This window comes from Amblyraja radiata, chromosome 1, assembly GCF_010909765.2.
Source record: "Amblyraja radiata isolate CabotCenter1 chromosome 1, sAmbRad1.1.pri, whole genome shotgun sequence".
Taxonomy (NCBI): Eukaryota; Metazoa; Chordata; class Chondrichthyes; order Rajiformes; family Rajidae; genus Amblyraja; species Amblyraja radiata.
Genome location: NC_045956.1, coordinates 106,781,625 through 106,799,052, shown reverse-complemented (window position 1 = coordinate 106,799,052; position 17,428 = coordinate 106,781,625). Strand labels below are relative to the sequence as shown.

Sequence of the window (17,428 nt, the reverse complement as noted above, 5' to 3'; positions counted from 1 at the left end):
CGGAGGTAGAGGTCGGGGATGGGGCCCTGGTATGTATTGAACAAGGATTGCTCGACGTACCCGACAAAGAGGCAGGCGTAGCTGGGGCCCATGCGTGTGCCCATAGCTACGCCTTGTATTTGGAGGAAATGGGAGGGGTCAAACGAGAAGTTATTGAGAGTAAGGACCAACTCCGCTAGGCGGAGGAGAGTATTGCTGGACGGGTATTGGTTGGTTCTCTGGTCGAGGAAGAACCGGAGGGCTTTGAGACCATCCTGGTGGGGGATGGAGCTGTAGAGTGACTGGACGCCCATGGTGAAGATGAGGGGATGGGGGCCTAGAGAATGGAATTCCCGGAGACGACGGAGAGTGTCTGAGGTGTCTTGAACATAGATCGGGAGGGATTTCACCGGGGGGATAGGATGGAGTCAAGGTATGTGGAAATAAGTTCAGTAGGGCATGAACAGGCAGAGACAATGTTGTCTACCAGGACAGTCAGGTTTGTGGATTTTGGGGAGAAGGTAAAATCGGGCCGTGCGGGGCTGGGGAACGATGAGGTTGGAGGCTCGGAGGGGCAGGGAGCCGGAGTGGATGAAGTCAGTGATGGTGCTGGAGATGGTGGCCTGGTGCTCGTCAGTGGGGTCATGGTCTATGGGTAAGTAGGAGGAGGTGTCCGAGAGTTGGCGCGTGGCCTCAGCTTTGTAGAGATCGACGCACCAGACTACCACGGCACCTCCCTTGTCGGCGGGTTTGATAATCCAGTCTGGGTTGTTGTGGAGTGAGTCGATGGCTGTACGTTCAGGGGGGGAGAGGTTAGAGTGAGACAGGGGAGTGGAGAAGTTGAGGCGGTTGATGTCCCGCCTGCAGTTTTGAATAAAAAGGTCTAAAGCTGGAAGGTTGTGAGGGGGGGTCCACGAGGAGGGGGTCCGATGGAGACAGGAAAAGGGATCATCAATAGGGGGCGAGGACTCCTTCCCATGGAAGAACGCTGTGAGGCGGAGGCGTGGTAGAAGAGCTCCAAGTCATGGTGGGCGCGGATTTCATTGAGGTGGGGACGGAGGGGGACAAAGGTGAGGCCTCTGCTGAGGACCGAAATACTGATACTACCCATTGTCCACTAAGACTGGTCTCAGGGCATGTCACTGAATGTTGAAGCAAAATTCAGAGTTGGAGACGGAATTTGCCATCTGTACTGTCAGATATTTACTCACAAATTATTGATGCTTTGGTCTGACAGGTGACCTGACCGCAGTTTTAGAAAAATCATTAACCCATCCAGCTAAATAGCTTAGCATTTACATTACCACAATGGATGAAGTTGTCTCAAATGACAGCATTATTTTCTTGTCTGCTGAAAATATCACATTCACGCTTAAAGGCTTAGTTATTCAAACATTTCTGAACAGTGCCGTTTATTTGTCAATGCTATAGCGCCACCTTTTGATCATATCCAGATAAAGAGCAAGGTCTTTTCTCCTCTGTCATGAAGCAAGTCATTCCCAGACAAAACCCAAAAGCTGATGTTGGAAGTTTGAAATAACAAAATCAGGAAATCTGTTTACTCTGCTGCTTTACCTGCTGGATATTTACAGAATACTGATGTTCTAAGTTCTTATTTCTAGCAGCTGCAGTATTTTGCTTTTTGTTTACTGTTGCCATTCTGTTTTCCACATTGTGTCTCTAAAAGAAAAACTAAACATGTGATCTCCAATATAACAACACTGATTGCATGGATTAACTCCTGATTAGAGACTTTATATGTTTTGTTTTCTCTCTAATTTTCTTGGTTGCATCACTGGTGCTCTTTAGCTGAAAAAGGATTCCTATGGTGAAGAGGGAATTATGTGGTGATTGTTTATTTGAGTGCGTGGAGGCCTGGTTCCAGTGGGCGACACCTTCAGTACCTCGCTGTGCTCCTGGCAACGTTACCAAGGGCAGGAGACTATATCAGCTATTCTCACCTAATTTGGCTCACTGGTCAAGTTGTTTGCTGGGCTCAGGGCAATAGTCAGTGTCATATACAAATTACCTCTTGAAGCCAGAGGTGAGAATTGAGTTCAAAACAAATGAACCACTGGAGAATGTGCTCTCCTGTCAAAGGTAAATCTGACACATCTGTCAAAGATACTGCCTCGTGTAGGAAGGAACTGCAGATGCTGGTTTAAACCGAAGATAGACACAAAAAGCTGGAGTAACTCAGCGGGACAGGCATCATCTCTGGGGGGAAGGAACGGATGACGTTTCGGGTCAAAACCCTTCTTCAGACTCGTCTGGGGAAAGGGAAACGTGATGATGTAGAGCAATGTAGCGAGATACTGCATCTATCTGGTACCACAAATACCCCTTTTGTCTAATACCTTGTTTGACATTCACCAGGGGAGACATTATAGCTGCACTTCCACTAACAAAACATTAGTAGCATAAGTTTCTTGTGTCTCCTTATAATTAATCTGGATTTGTTCTATCGATATCTAAATTTAAAATTATTACATGTAAGTAGCATAAGCGATAATTCCCTTCCAAGTGCCTCATTATTTCAGGGTGTTTCAAAGTGCATTACAGTCAGTGAAGTACTTTAGAAGTGTTGTTACCACTATAAGATGTGAAATGTGGAAGTCAAGTTGTGCATAGTTTGCTTAAAGACATCAGATGATAATCAGAAAATCTATTTCCCAATGTTGGTATATGCTGGAAGAACTCAGCATCTGTGGAGGGAAATGGACGAACAATGTTTCGGGTTGGCACCCTTCTTTCCTGTTGTTCCTCAGTGTTATTTTAGGTTACATCACTGATGATGTGTTCAGGAGCATCTATCGATGTATTTGTATCAATCACTGTGCTGGTGAAACCAGTGGCGACCAGGAATAGACTGGTTGACAACCAAGAATAGGGTGGTGACGACTGGAGAGACAGTGGATAGCTCGGAAAGACGGCAACCGGGGCGGGGCGGGTTGGCAGCCCAAACCGCATCCTCTGAGAGGAGGAGACCCAAATCATGCTACAGAAAAACACATGGAAAAATACCCCCAGGGGTGTCCGAGAGGGGGGGAGGATGAGCACCTCAATTGGACGGATCAAAGGTTAATGACTAATGGCAACGGACAGCCGACTATGAGTATCAAATGCAGATGTGGTAAGGTTTGCAAGAACAGCCGAGGCCTGAAGATTCACCAGACCCGGATGAAGTGTTTGGAGGGACAGGGAGTGTCACAACGCACAGGTATTTTACCTGGTGAGACGCAGGAGGAGCCGGGCCCAGAATCACCCCATAGAGCCCGAAGCCTCCGAGTGGCGCAACTAGTCCCTCGGAACAGTGTCCGGAGAAGGTTCGAGTCAGATGGCCTCAGGCCTGCAAGACGACAGTCTGGCATCAGTTCGCCGAGGACGTCGACAAGGTGCTAGAAGCAACTGCGAAGGGAGTCGTGGACCGAAGGCTGCGGACGATGACGACAATCATCATCAGCCTAGCTGTGGAAAGGTTTGGAGAAGTGGAGAAGAAGCCGGCCAGAACACCTTTCACCATGAACCAACGAGCAATGAAGATCCACAAGATCCGGCAGGAGATGAAGTCCCTCAAGAAACAGTATAAAGAGGCCAGGGAAGAGCAACGTCCCCCCTTGGCTGAGCTGCGAACCATCCTGAGGAAGAAGCTGATGACCCTCCGTAGAGCTGAGTGGCACCGAAGACGCCGGAAGGAAAGAGCCAGGAAGCGAGCATCCTTCATAGCCAACCCCTTCGGCTTCACTAAACAACTACTCGGGCAGAAGCGCAGTGGGAGTTTGGCTTGCTCTAAGGAGGAGATCGACCGGCACATCCAGACGACCTACAGTGACCCCGTCAGGCAGCAGGAGCTGGGCCAGTGCAACATCCTGATAAAACCACCTCCACCCATCAAGGAGTTTGATAGTAGAGAGCCACCCCTGAAAGAGGTCCAGGACATTGTGAAGAGAACAAGAGCTGGCTCAGCCACTGGCCCAAGCGGAGTCCCCTACAGGGTCTACAAGAACTACCCCTTGTTACTGAAACGGCTGTGGAAGATCCTGAAAGTCATCTGGAGGAGAGGAAAAGTGGGGCAGCAGTGGCGATTCGCTGAAGGAGTCTGGATCCCAAAGGAGGAAGATTCCAAGACGATCGATCAGTTCAGAATCATCTCCTTGCTAAGCGTTGAAGGCAAGATTTTCTTCAGCATAGTGGCGAGGCGGCTGACCAACTTCCTCTCCAGCAATGGCTACATCGACAGCTCAGTGCAAAAGGGAGGTTTATCTGGAGTGCCGGGGTGTCTAGAACACACGGGAGTGGTGACCCAGCTCATCAGAGAAGCCACGGAGAACAAGGGAGACCTGACAGTGCTCTGGCTTGACCTGGCCAACGCCTACGGCTCCATCCCGCACAAGCTGATCCTGACAGTCATGGCCAAGCATCATGTGCCGGGCCAAGTGGCAGATCTCATCCTGGACTATTACAACCAGTTCAGCATGAGAGTCTCATCAGGGTCAGTAACATCAGAGTGGCACAGACTGGAGGTTGGGATCATCACAGGCTGTACCATCTCTGTGATCCTTTTTGCCTTGGCGATGAACATGATCGTCAGGTCTGCTGAGCCAGATGCCGGGGCCCTCGGACCAAGTCAGGAATGCGCCAACTACCAATCAGAGCCTTCATGGACGACCTGACTGTCACCACTGAGTCAGTGCCAGGAGGCAGGTGGATCCTGCAGGGGTTGGAGAAGCTGATTGGATGGTCAAGGATGAGGTTTAAGCCAGGAAAATCAAGGTCACTGGTGCTGAAGAAGGGCAAAGTCATGGACAGGTTCCGCTTCAGCATCGAAGGGTCACCAATCCCAACTGTCTCCGAAAGGCCAGTGAAGAGTCTTGGCAAAGTGTTTAACAGCAGCCTGAAGGATACAGCATCTGTCCAGGCAACCTGTCATGAGCTGGGGAGCTGGTTGAGAACAGTGGACCAGTCGGGGCTTCCCGGCAAGTTCAAGGCATGGATTTACCAGCATGGTATCCTGCAAAGGATACTCTGGCCACTGCTTGTCTACGAAGTCCCAATATCCATCGTAGAGAGATTGGAGAGGAAAGTCAGCAGCTTTCTCAGAAGGTGGCTGGGACTGCCCAGGAGCCTTAGCAGCATCGCCCTTTACGGAAATAACACCAAGCTCCAGCTGCCTCTGAAGTCCCTGGAGGAGGAGTTCAAGGTGACTCGGGCCAGAGAGGTGATGATGTACATGGACTCCAGCGACCCCAAGGTGGCTCAAGCAGGGGTGGAGGTGAAAACTTGGAGGAAGTGGAGAGCCGGCGGAGCCGTGCTGCAAGCAGAGTCCCGGATACGCCACAGAGTCCTGGTGGGAGCAGTGACTCGGGGAAGAGCAGGCCTGGGAATCTTCCCATCTCCCCAGTTTGACAAGGCCATGGGGAAGGAGAGGCACAGGCTGGTCCAAGAGGAAGTGGGGGCAGTGGTGGAGGAGGAGAGGTGTACCAGAGCAGTTGGATTGAGGCAGCAGGGATCCTTGACAAGGTGGGAGCAGGCCATGGACCGAAAAGTCACATGGACTGAGCTCTGGCAGGGTGAACCACAGCACATCAAGTTCCTGGTCCAGGCAGTGTATGATGTCCTGCCCAGCCCATCGAACCTCTTCATCTGGGGCAAAGCGGAATCTCCAGATTGCTCGCAATGCTCAGGCAAGGGGACATTGGAACACATCCTGAGCTGCTGCCCAAAGGCTCTTGGGCAGGGCCGGTACACATGCCGTCACGACCAGGTTCTCAAACCCATTGCAGAAGCCATCAGCATGGGAATCAGCAGCTGCAGACGAGAACGCCCCACCACCCAGATGATCACCTTCGTGAAGGCCGGAGTGCAGCTGCCAAGAACCACAGCAGCCAGGAATCAGTCAGGAATCCTGGTGACTGCGCAGGACTGGTAGCCTTTCCGTAGACCTGGTGAAACAGCTGAAGTTTCCCACAGCACATTGCCACGACCACCCTGAGGCCAGATATCCTCCTGGTCTCAGAGGTGACCAAAAACATCGTCTTGTTGGAACTGACAGTGCCGTGGGAGGACCGTCTGGAGGAGGCCCACGAGAGGAAGATGGCCAAGTATGAAGAGCTGGTCATAGACTGCCGTAAGCAGGGCTGGAAGGCAAGGTGTATGCCCATCGAGGTTGGCTGCAGAGGTTTTGCAGGGCAATCGCTCTACAAAGCCTTGAATGCACTTTGCATCAACGGAGTGGCGAGGAGAAGGGCCATCAAGAACACCACAGAGGCAGCGGAGAAGGCATCAAGATGGCTCTGGATCAGGAGAGCAGGTCCATGGGGAGGAGCGAATGCCACCTGAACACAAGTCGTGGTCTGATCAACCACAACTGGGTCGCCTGGGTGAGGGTGTCTGATGTTGAAAGACCCGAAACACCCAATGACCCTAGGTTACATCACTGATGATGTGTTCAGGAGCATCAATAGATGTATTTGTATCAATCTATCTTAACGCATCAGGCCAAGCAGTACTTTGGTTTAACATTCCATCTGATATATGGCACATGAGGCATTTCCTAGCACTGCACTGGATGGCCAGCCTGGACATAGGGACCTGAATGAAAAACATACTCTAAGTGAAGTTGTTTGTGTGAGAATCCCCATCTCCCCCCCCCCCCCCCCCCCCCCCACGTATAATTACGAATACCGCAGCATTCAAGTTGTGTTTATTACAAAATGTATCATTTAATTTTTCTCTTTTTTTCCTTCCATATTGGCAGGCAGATTTGTCGAAGTAAAAGCAAGATCTCACTCCACTGCACCAAAGAAGGCAAGTTAAACAAATACTTTTGAAGACAACACACTACAGATGTGGGAGATCAGGGATATGGTCGGTGTCCCTGGTAACTACGTTTGCAGGAAGTGTGTCCAGCTGCAGCTCCTGGCAGACCGCATTGAACGATTGGAGCTGCGGTTGGATTCATACTGGAGCATCCACGATGCTGAGAAAGTCGTGAATAGCACGTACAGTGAGTTGGTCACACCGCAGGTAAAAGGTAAGAGGACAGAAAGGGAACGGGTGGCCACTAGCCAACATAGCAGTAGGCAGGTAGTGCAGGAGTCCCCTGCGGTCATCTCCCTCCTAAACAGGTATACCATTTTGGATACTGTTGGTGGAGATGGCTCATCAGGGGAAGGCAGCAGCAGCCAAGTTCATGGCACCATGGGTGGCTCTGCGGCACAGGAGGGGGGGAAAAAGAGTGGAAGGGCAATAGTAATAGTGGATTCAATTGTAAGGGGAATAGATAGGCGTTTCTACGGCCGCAAACGAGACTCCAGGATGGTATGTTGCCTCCCTGGTGCAAGGGTCAGGGATGTCACTGAACGGCTGCAGAACATTCTGGAGGGGGAGGGTGAACAGCCAGTTGTCGTGGTGCACATTGGCACCAACGATATAGGTTAAAAAAGGGATGAGGTCCTACAAGATAAATTTAGGGAGCTAGGAGATAAACTTAAAAGTAGGACCTCAAAGGTAATAATCTCTGGATTACTACCAGTGCCACGGGCTAGTCAGAGTAGAAATAAGAGGATATTGCAGATGAATACGTGGCTTGAAAAATGGTGCAAGGGGGAGGGATTCAAATTTCTAGGGCATTGGAACCAGTTCTGGGGGAGGTGGGACCAGTACAAACAGGACGGTCTGCACCTGGGCTGGAATGGAACCAATGTCCTTGGGGGAGTGTTTGCTAGTGTTGTCGGGGAGGATTTAAACTAATGTGGCAGGGGGATGGGTGCAAGAGCAGAGAGGCAGAGGGGTGTAAAATGAGGGTAGAAGCAATAGATAACAAGGTGAAAAGTAAAAGTGGCAGGCAGACAAATCCAGGACAAAAATCAAAAAGACCCACTTTTCAACGTAATTGTATAAGGGGTAAGAGTGTTGTAAAAACAAGCCTGAAGGCTTTGTAACTTAATGCAAGGAGCATTCGTAATAAGGTGGATGAGTTGAATGTGCAGATAGTTAGAAACATAGAAAATAGGTGCAGGAGTAGGCCATTCGGCCCATCGAGCCTGCACCGCCATTCAATATGATCATGGCTGATCATCCAACTCAGTATCCTGTACCTGCCTTCTCTCCATACCCCCTGATCCCTTTAGCCACAAGGGCCACATCTAACTCCCTCTTAAATATAGCCAATGAACTGGCCTCAACTACCTTCTGCGGGAGAGAATTCCAGAGATTCACCACTCTCTGTGTGAAAAAGGTTTTCCTCATCTCGGTCCTAAAAGATTTCCCCCTTATCCTTAAACTGTGACCCCTTGTTCTGGACTTCCCCAACATCGGGAACAATCTTCCTGCATCTAGCCTGTCCAACCCCTTAAGAATTTTGTAAGTTTCTATAAGATCCCCCCTCAATCTTCTAAATTCTAGCGAATACAAACCGAGTCTATCCAGTCTTTCTTCATATGAAAGTCCTGACATCCCAGGAATCAGTCTGGTGAACCTTCTCTGTACTCCCTCTATGGCAAGAATGTCTTTCCTCAGATTAGGAGACCAAAACTGTATGCAATACTCCAGGTGTGGTCTCACCAAGGCCCTGTACAACTGCAGTAGAACCTCCCTGCTCCTATACTCAAATCCTTTTGCTATGAATGCTAACATACCATTCGCCTTCTTCACTGCCTGCTGCACCTGCATGCCTACTTTTAATGACTGGTGTACCATGACACCCAGGTCTCGTTGCATCTCCCCCTTTCCTAATCGGCCACCATTCAGATAATAATCTACTTTCCTGTTTTTGCCACCAAAGTGGATAACCTCACATTTATCCACATTATACTGCATCTGCCATGCATTTGCCCACTCACCCAGCCTATCCAAGTCACCTTGCAGCCTCCTAGCATCCTCCTCACAGCTAACACTGCCCCCCAGCTTCATGTCATCCACAAACTTGGAGATGTTGCATTCAATTCCCTCGTCCAAATCATTAATATATATCGTAAATAGCTGGGGTCCCAGAACTGTGCCTTGCGGTACCCCACTAGTCACTGCCTGCCATTGTGAAAAGGGCCCGTTTACTCCTACTCTTTGCTTCCTGTCTGCCAGCCAGTTCTCTATCCACATCAATACTGAACCCCCAATACCGTGTGCTTTAAGTTTGTATACTAATCTCTTATGTGGGACCTTGTCGAAAGCCTTCTAAAAGTCCAGATATAACACATCCACTGCTTCTCCCTTATCCACTCTACTAGTTACATCCTCGAAAAATTCTATAAGATTTGTCAGACATGATTTACCCTTCATAAATCCATGCTGACTTTGTCCAATGATTTCACCACTTTCCAAATGTGCTGCTATCCCATCTTTAATAACTGATTCTAGCAGTTTCCCCACTACCGACGTTAGACTAACTGGTCTGTAATTCCCCGTTTTCTCTCTCCCTCCCTCCCTTTTTAAAAAGAGGTGTTACATTAGCTACCCTCCAATCCTCAGGAACTACTCCAGAATCTAAAGAGTTTTGAAAAATTATCACTAATGCATCCATTATTTCTGGGGCTACTTCCTTAAGTACTCTGGGATGCAGCCTATCTGGCCCTGGGGATTTATCGGCCTTTAATCCATTCAATTTACCTAACACCACTTCCCGGCTAACCTGGATTTCACTCAGTTCCTCCATCTCATTTGACCCCCAGTCCCCTGCTATTTCCGGCAGATTATTTATGTCTTCCTTACTGAAGACAGAACCAAAGTAGTTATTCAATTGGTCTGCCATGTCCTTGTTCCCCATGATCAATTCACCCGTTTCTGACTGCAAGGGACCTACATTTGTTTTAACTAATCTTTTTCTCTTCACATATCTATAAAAGCTTTTGCAGTCAGTTTTTATGTTCCCTGTCAGTTTTCTTTCATAATCTATTTTCCCTTTCCTAATTAAGCCCTTTGTCCTCCTCTGCTGGTCTCTGAATTTCTCCCAGTCCTCTGGTAGGCTGCTTTTTCTGGCTAATTTGTACGCTTCATCTTTTGTTTTGATACTATCCCTGATTTCCCTTGTTATCCACGGATGCACTACCTTCCCTGATTTATTTTTTTGCCAAACTGGGATGAACAATTGTTGTAGTTCATCCATGCAGTCTTTAAATGCCTTCCATTGCATATCCACCGTCAACCCATTAAGAATCAATCGCCAGTCTATCTTGGCCAATTCACGTCTCATGCCCTCAAAGTTATCTTTCTTTAAGTTCAGGACCCTTGTTTCTGAATTAACGATGTCACCCTCCATCCTAATGAAGAACTCAACCATATTATGGTCACTCTTTCCCAAGGGGCCACGCACAACAAGACTGCTAACTAACCCTTCCTCATTACTCAATACCCAGTCTAGAATAGCCTGCTCTCTCGTTGGTTCCTCTACATGTTGGTTTAGAAAACTATCCCGCATACATTCCAAGAAATCCTCTTCCTCAGCACCCCTGCCAATTTGATTCACCCAATTTATATGTAGATTGAAGTCACCCATTATAACTGTTTTACCTTTGTTGCACGCATTTCTAATTTCCTGTTTGATGCCATCCCCAACTCCACTACTACTTTTAGGTGGCCTGTACACAACTCCCACCAGCGTTTTCTGCCCCTTAGTGTTTCGCAGCTCTACCCATATCGATTCCACATCCTCTAAGCTAATGTCCTTCCTTTCTATTGCGTTAATCTGCTCTCTAACTAGCAACGCTACCCCACCTCCTTTCCCTTTCTGTCTATCCCTCCTGAATATTGAATATCCCTGGATGTTCAGCTCCCAGCCTTGGTCACCCTGGAGCCATGTCTCCGTGATCCCAACTATATCATAGTCATTAATAGCTATCTGCACATTCAACTCATCCACCTTATTACGAATGCTCCTTGCATTGAGACACAAAGCCTTCAGGCTTGTTTTTACAACACTCTTACCCCTTATACTATTATGCTGAAAAGTGGCCCTTTTTGATTTTTGCCCTGGATTTTCCGGCCTGACACTTTTACTTTTCACCTTGCTACCTATTGCTTCTACCCTCATTTTACACCCCTCTGTCTCTACGCTGACACATTTAAGAAACCCTTTCCCTTTAACTCCATCCTCCACTATCCCATTCGACACCCCGTTATTAATGACTATGATATAGTTGGGATCACGGAGACATGGCTCCAGGGTGTCCAAGGCTGGGAGCTGAACATCGAGGGATATTTAATATTCAGGAGGGATAGACAGAAAGGGAAAGGAGGTGGGGTAGCGTTGCTGGTTAGAGAGCAGATTAACGCAATAGAAAGGAAGGATATTAGCTTGGAGGATGTGGAATCGATATGGGTAGAGCTGCGAAACATTAAGGGGCAGAAAACGCTAGTGGGAGTTGTGTACAGGCCACCTAACAGTAGTAGTGGAGTTGGGGATGGCATCAAACAGGAAATTAGAAATGCGTGCAACAAAGGTAAAACAATTATAATGGGTGACTTAAATCTACATATAGATTGGGTGAATCAAATTGGCAGGGGTGCTGAGGAAGAGGATTTCTTGGAATGTATGCGGGATAGTTTTCTAATCCAACATGTAGATGAACCAACGAGAGAGCAGGCTATTCTAGACTCGGTATTGAGTAATGAGGAAGGGTTAGTTAGCAGTCTTGTTGTGCGTGGCCCCTTGGGCAAGAGTGACCATAATATGGTTGAGTTCTTCATTAGGATGGAGAGTGACATTGTTAATTCAGAAACAAGGGTCCTGAAAGGGAGGGAGAGAGAACACAGGGAATTACAGACCAGTTAGTCTAACATTGGTGGTGGGGAAACTACTAGAGTCAGTTATTAAAGATGGGATAGCAGCACATTTGGAAAGTGGTGAATTAATTGGACAAAGTCAGCATGGATTTATGAAAGGTAAATCATGTCTGATGAATCTTATAGAATTTTTCGAGGATGTAACTAGTAGAGTGGTTAAGGGAGAACCAGTGGATGTGTTATATCTGGACTTTCAGAAGGCTTTCGACAAGGTCCCACATTAGAGATTAGTATACAAACTTAAAGCACACGGTATTGAGGGTTCAGTATTGATGTGGATAGAGAACTGGCTGGCAGACAGGAAGCAAAGAGGAGGAGTAAACGCGTCCTTTTCAGAATGGCAGGCAGTGACTAGTGGGGTACCGCAAGGCTCAGTGCTGGGACCTCAGCTATTTACAATATATATTAATGATCTGGATGAGGGAATTGAATGAAACATCTCCAAGTTTGCAGATGAAACGAAGCTGGGGGGCAGTGTTAGCTGTGAGGAGGATGCTAGGAGTCTGCAAGGTGACTTGGATAGGTTGGGTGAGTGGGAAAATGCATGGCAGATGCAGTATAATGTGGATAAATGTGAGGTTATCCACTTTGGTGGCAAAAACAGGAAAGTAGACTAATATCTGAATGGTGGCCGATTAGGAAAAGGGGAGATGCAACGAGATCTGGGTGTCATGGTACACCAGTCATTGAAAGTAGGAATGCAGGTGCAGCAGGCAGTGAAGAAAGCAAATGGTATGTTAGCATTCATAGCAAAAGGATTTGAGTATAAGAGCAGGGAGGTTCTACTGCAGTTGTACAGGGTCTTGGTGAGACCACACCTGGAGTATTGCGTACAGTTTTGGTCTCCTAATCTGAGGAAAGACATTCTTGCCATAGAGGGAGTACAGAGAAGGTTCACCAGACTGATTCCTGGGATGGCAGGACTTTCATATGAAGAAAGACTGGATAGAATCGGCTTGTATTCGCTAGAATTTAGAAGATTGAGGAGGGATCTTATAGAAACTTACAAAATTCTTAAGGGGTTGGACAGGCTAGATGCAGGAAGATTATTCCCGATGTTGGGGAAGTCCAGAACTAGGGGTCACAGTTTAAGGATAAGAGGGAAGTCTTTTAGGACCGAGATGAGAAAAACATTTTTTTTCACAGAGAGTGGTGAATCTGTGGAATTCTCTGCCACAGAAGGTAGTTGAGGCCAGTTCATTGGCTATATTTAAGAGGGAGTTAGATGTGGCTCAGGGGGTATGGAGAGAAGGCAGGGATTGGGGGGGGGGGGGGTGATTGGCAGATGGATGGACAAAGGCTAGAGCTGAAAAGGAGACAAAAGGGTATGAGATAGGAAGAGAAGAGGCATGAAATCGGAGGAACGGATATAGGTGGAAGGGGATGGGGTAAGAGATAAAATGTGCAAGATAGTTGGGGAAATGGGTGCGCACAGGGAAGTGGGGGGAACCAGGGTGGGATGTTGCTTAAAATTGGAGAATTCAATGTTCATGCTGTTGGGTTGTAAAATACCCAAGGAAACCACGAGATGTTGTTCCTCCAGTTTGTATGTGACCTCGCTCGTGCAATGGAGGAGGCCCAGGACTGAAAGGTCTACATGGAAATTGGAAGGGGAGTTAAAATGGTTGGCAACTGGGAGAACCAGCCGGCTTTGGCAGTTAGAGCTCAAGTGTTCAGCGAAACGATTCGGCTTTCTGCTCTACAACACACTATCCAGAACCCTACCACTCACTGTGTACGTCCTGCCTGATTTGACACCTCACACTACTCTACATTAACCTCTAGTATCCATTCTTCAGCTCACCTGCCCAACTGATCAAGATCCTGCTGCTATAACCATCTTTGATATTTACAATGCCACTAACTTTTGTGTAATCTGCAAATTTACTAATCATGCCTTGTACGTTCTCATCAAAATCATTGAAATAGATGACAAACAGCACTGAACCCTGAGCCTAGTCTCAGTGAACACTGGTCACAGGCCTCCAGTCTGAAAACAACTTTCCACCATCGTCTTCTGCTTCCTTCCATGAAGTCAATTTTCTATCCAGTCAGCTTGCTCTCCTTGAAACCCATGCAATCTAAGATTACAGAGCAGCCAACCATGCAGAACCTTGTCGTATGCTTTGCTGAAATCCGTAAACAACATCTACAGCTTGCCCTCATTAACCTTTTCGGTCACATCTTCAAAAAAAGAAAATAAGATTTGTGAGACCTGGTCTTAGACAATAGACAATAGTTGCAGGAGTAGGCCATTCGGCCCTTCGAGCCAGCACCGCCATTCAATGTGATCATGGCTAATCATCCCCAATCAGTACCCCGTTCCTGCCTTCTCCCCATATCCCCTGACTCCGCTATCTTTAAGAGCCCTATCTACCTCCCTCTTGAAAGTATCCAGAGAACCGGCCTCCACCGCCCTCTGAGGCAGAGAATTCCACAGACTCACAACTCTCTGTGAGAAAAAGTGTTTCCTCGTCTCCGTTCTAAATGGCTTACCTCTTATTCTTAAAATGTGGCCCCTGGTTCTGGACTCCCCCAACATCGGGAACATGTTTCCTGCCTCTAGCGTGTCCAAACCCTTAATAATCTTATATGTTTCAATAAGATGCCCTCTCATCCTTCTAAACTCCAGAGTGTACATGCCTAGTCGCTCCATTCTCTCAGCATATGACAGTCCCGCCATCTCGGGAATTAACCTTGTAAACCTACGCTGCACTCCTTCAATAGTCTTCTATGTAGAAAACTATGCTGACTATTCCTAATCAGTCCCTGTCCATCAAAATGCATGAACTAAGCTGAACTATTTGCGAGGAATTTCTCAAACTTCTATTTATTCTCTGGAGATGTACCATCCCTCTCTTTATTGGGTTTACTTATGAAATGCTTCACGTTTTAAAATTTTATTGGCATTCACACCATATTCCATCCTTTCTTTTGTTTTAGAGAAACAAGGAACTGCAGATGCTAGTTTATTAAAAAAAACACAAAGTGCTGGCATAACTGTGTCAGGATCTCTAGAGAACATGGATAGGTGATGCAAAATGCTGGAGTAACTCAGCGAGTGAGGCAGCATAACTGGAGAGAAGGAATGGGCGACGTTTCGGGTCGAGACCCTTCTTCAGACTAAGGGGGCGGGACAAAGATAGAATGTAGGCGGAGGCAGTAAGACTGGTGGGAGAACGGGGACGGGGAAGGGGAAGGGGAGGAAGAGAGAAAGCAAGGGCTATCTGAAGTTAGAGAAGTCAATGTTCATACCGCTGGGGTGTAAATTACCCAAGCGAAATATGAGGTGCTGTTCCTCCAATTTGCGCTGGGCCTCACTCTGACAATGGAGGAGGCCCAGGACAGATAGATCAGATTGGGAATGGGATGGGGAGTTGAAGTGCTGAACCACCGGGAGATCAGGTGGTTTAAGACGGACTGAGCGGAGGTGTTCAGCGAAACGATCGCCGAGCCTGAGCTTGGTCTCGCCGATGTAGAGAAGTTGACACCTGGACCAGAGGATATAGTAGATGAGGTTGGAGGAGGTGAACCTCTGCCTCACCTGGAAAGACTGTTTGGGTCCTTGGATGGAGTCGAGGGGGAGGTAAAAGGAAAAGTACCCAAGGAGGGGGTGGTTTTGTTGGGAAGGGATGAGTTGACCAGGGAGTTTCGGAGGGAACGGTCTCTGCGGAAAGCAGAAAGGGGTGGAGATGGGAAGATGTGGCCAGTAGTTGGATCCCATTGGAGGTGGCGAAAATGTTGGAGGATTATATGCTGTATGTGACGTAAGGAAGCTTGGCTGACAAGGGATGTAAAGGCACTGGTTAAGAATAAAATGGATGCATGGGATAGGGATAGGGATAGGTATAGACAGCTGGTGATCAAGTGCATCCCTGGAGGAGTTTCGGGAACTAAGGAGTAAACTAAAAAAGGAGCTCAGAAGGGAAAAAAGGTGCCAGGAGATAGCTCTGGCAGGTAGCATAAAAATCCCAAAATATTTTATAAATACATTAGGGGGAAAAGGGTAACTAGAGAGAGAGTGGGACCTCTCAGGAATAAAAGCAGTCACCTCTGTGTGGAGCCACAGGAGATGGGCAAGGTCCTCAATGAGTATTTCTCCTCTGTATTTACTGAGGAGAAAGACAGTAGGACGGAGGAAATTGGAGCAATCACTGGAAGTGTCATGAGAGCAGTCAGGGTTAACGTTGAGGAAGTACTGAAGGTACTGTTGTGTTTGAAGATAGACAAATCTCTGGGGCCTAATCAGATATCCGAGGACATTGCGGGAAACTAGAGAGGAAATTGTGGGAGCCCTGGTTGAAATTTATGAGTCGTCATTAAATACAGGAGAGGTGCCAGAGGATTGGAGGGTAGCGAATGTTGTGCCTCTTTTCTAGAAGGGCTGCAGGGAAAATGCTGGGAACTATAGGCCGGTGAGCTTAACATCTGTAGTTGGTAAATTACTCGAGAGTATTCTGAGGGATAGGATATACAGGCATTTGGATGGATAAGGGCTGATTAGGGACAGTCAGCATGGTTTTTTTGGAAAACGTGACCAAAAAGGTTGATAAAGGCAGAGCTGTAGATGTTGTGTACATGGACTTCAGTAAGGCGTTTGACACGGTGCCAAAGGGTAGGTTGTTCTGGAAAGTTAGATCTCATGGGATCCAAGGAAAGATAGCTGAATGAATAGCAAATTGGCTCCATGGATGGAAGCAGAGGATGATGGCTTGCTTCTCAGAATGGAGGCATGTGACTAGTGGTGTGCCTCAGGGTTTTGTGCTGGGCCCGTTACGGTTTGTCATCTACACCAATGATTTGGATGAGAACATACAGGGCAAGATTAGCAAGTTTGCTGATGATACAAAAGTTAGTGGTTTTGCAGATAGTGAAGATAGTTGTGAACGATTGCAGCAGGATCTGGATCGATTGGCCAGGTGGGCGGAGAAATGGTTGATGGAATTTAATGCAGAGAAGTGTGAGGTGTTGCATTTTGGGACGTCGAACAGGGACAGGACCTACACAGTAAATGGTAGGCCTCTCGGTAGTGTTGTAGAGCAGTGAGATCTAGGAGTACAGGTGCATGGTTCCATGAAGGTCGAGTCGCAGGTAGATAAGGTGGTCAAAAAGGCTTTTGGCACTTTGACCTTCATCAGTCAGAGTATTCAGTAAAGAAGTTGGGAGGTCATGTTGCAGTTGTATAAGACGCCCGTGAGACCGCATGTAGAATACTGTGTTCAGTTCTGGGCACCATGTTGTAGGAAAGATATTGTTAAGCTTGAAAGGGTTCAGAAAAGATCTACGAGGATGTTGCTAGGACTAGAGGGTGTGAGCTATAGGGAGAGGTTGTGTGGCTGGGTCTCTATTCCATGGATCGTAGGAGGATGAGGGGAGATCTTATAGAGGTGTACAAAATCACGAGAGGAATAGATCAGATAGATGCACAGTCTTTTACCCAGAATAGGAGAATCGAGGACCAGAGGACATAGGTTCAAGGTGAAAAGATTTAAAAGGAATCCGAGGGGTAACTTTTTCACACAGAGGGTGGTGGGTGTATGGAACAAGCTGCTAGAGGAGGTAGCGGCTCGGGCTATCCCATCGTTTAAGAAACGGTTGGACAGGTACATGGATAGGACAGGTTTGGAAGGTTATGAACCAAGCGCAGGCAAGTGGGACTAGTGTAGCTGGG

The 17,428-nt window shown here is 47.6% G+C and overlaps 1 protein-coding gene across 3 annotated transcripts in view; it reads left to right on the top strand.

The window, feature by feature from the left end:
* corin (corin, serine peptidase) overlaps positions 1–17,428 on the top strand; it is a 169,412-nt gene that overhangs the window by 142,658 nt on the left and 9,326 nt on the right. For all 3 annotated transcript variants that reach the window (XM_033028134.1, XM_033028143.1, XM_033028152.1), the window contains exon 18: positions 6,737–6,786. In XM_033028134.1, the coding sequence (XP_032884025.1) occupies positions 6,737–6,786 (50 nt within the window). The remainder of the gene's footprint in view (positions 1–6,736; positions 6,787–17,428) is intronic.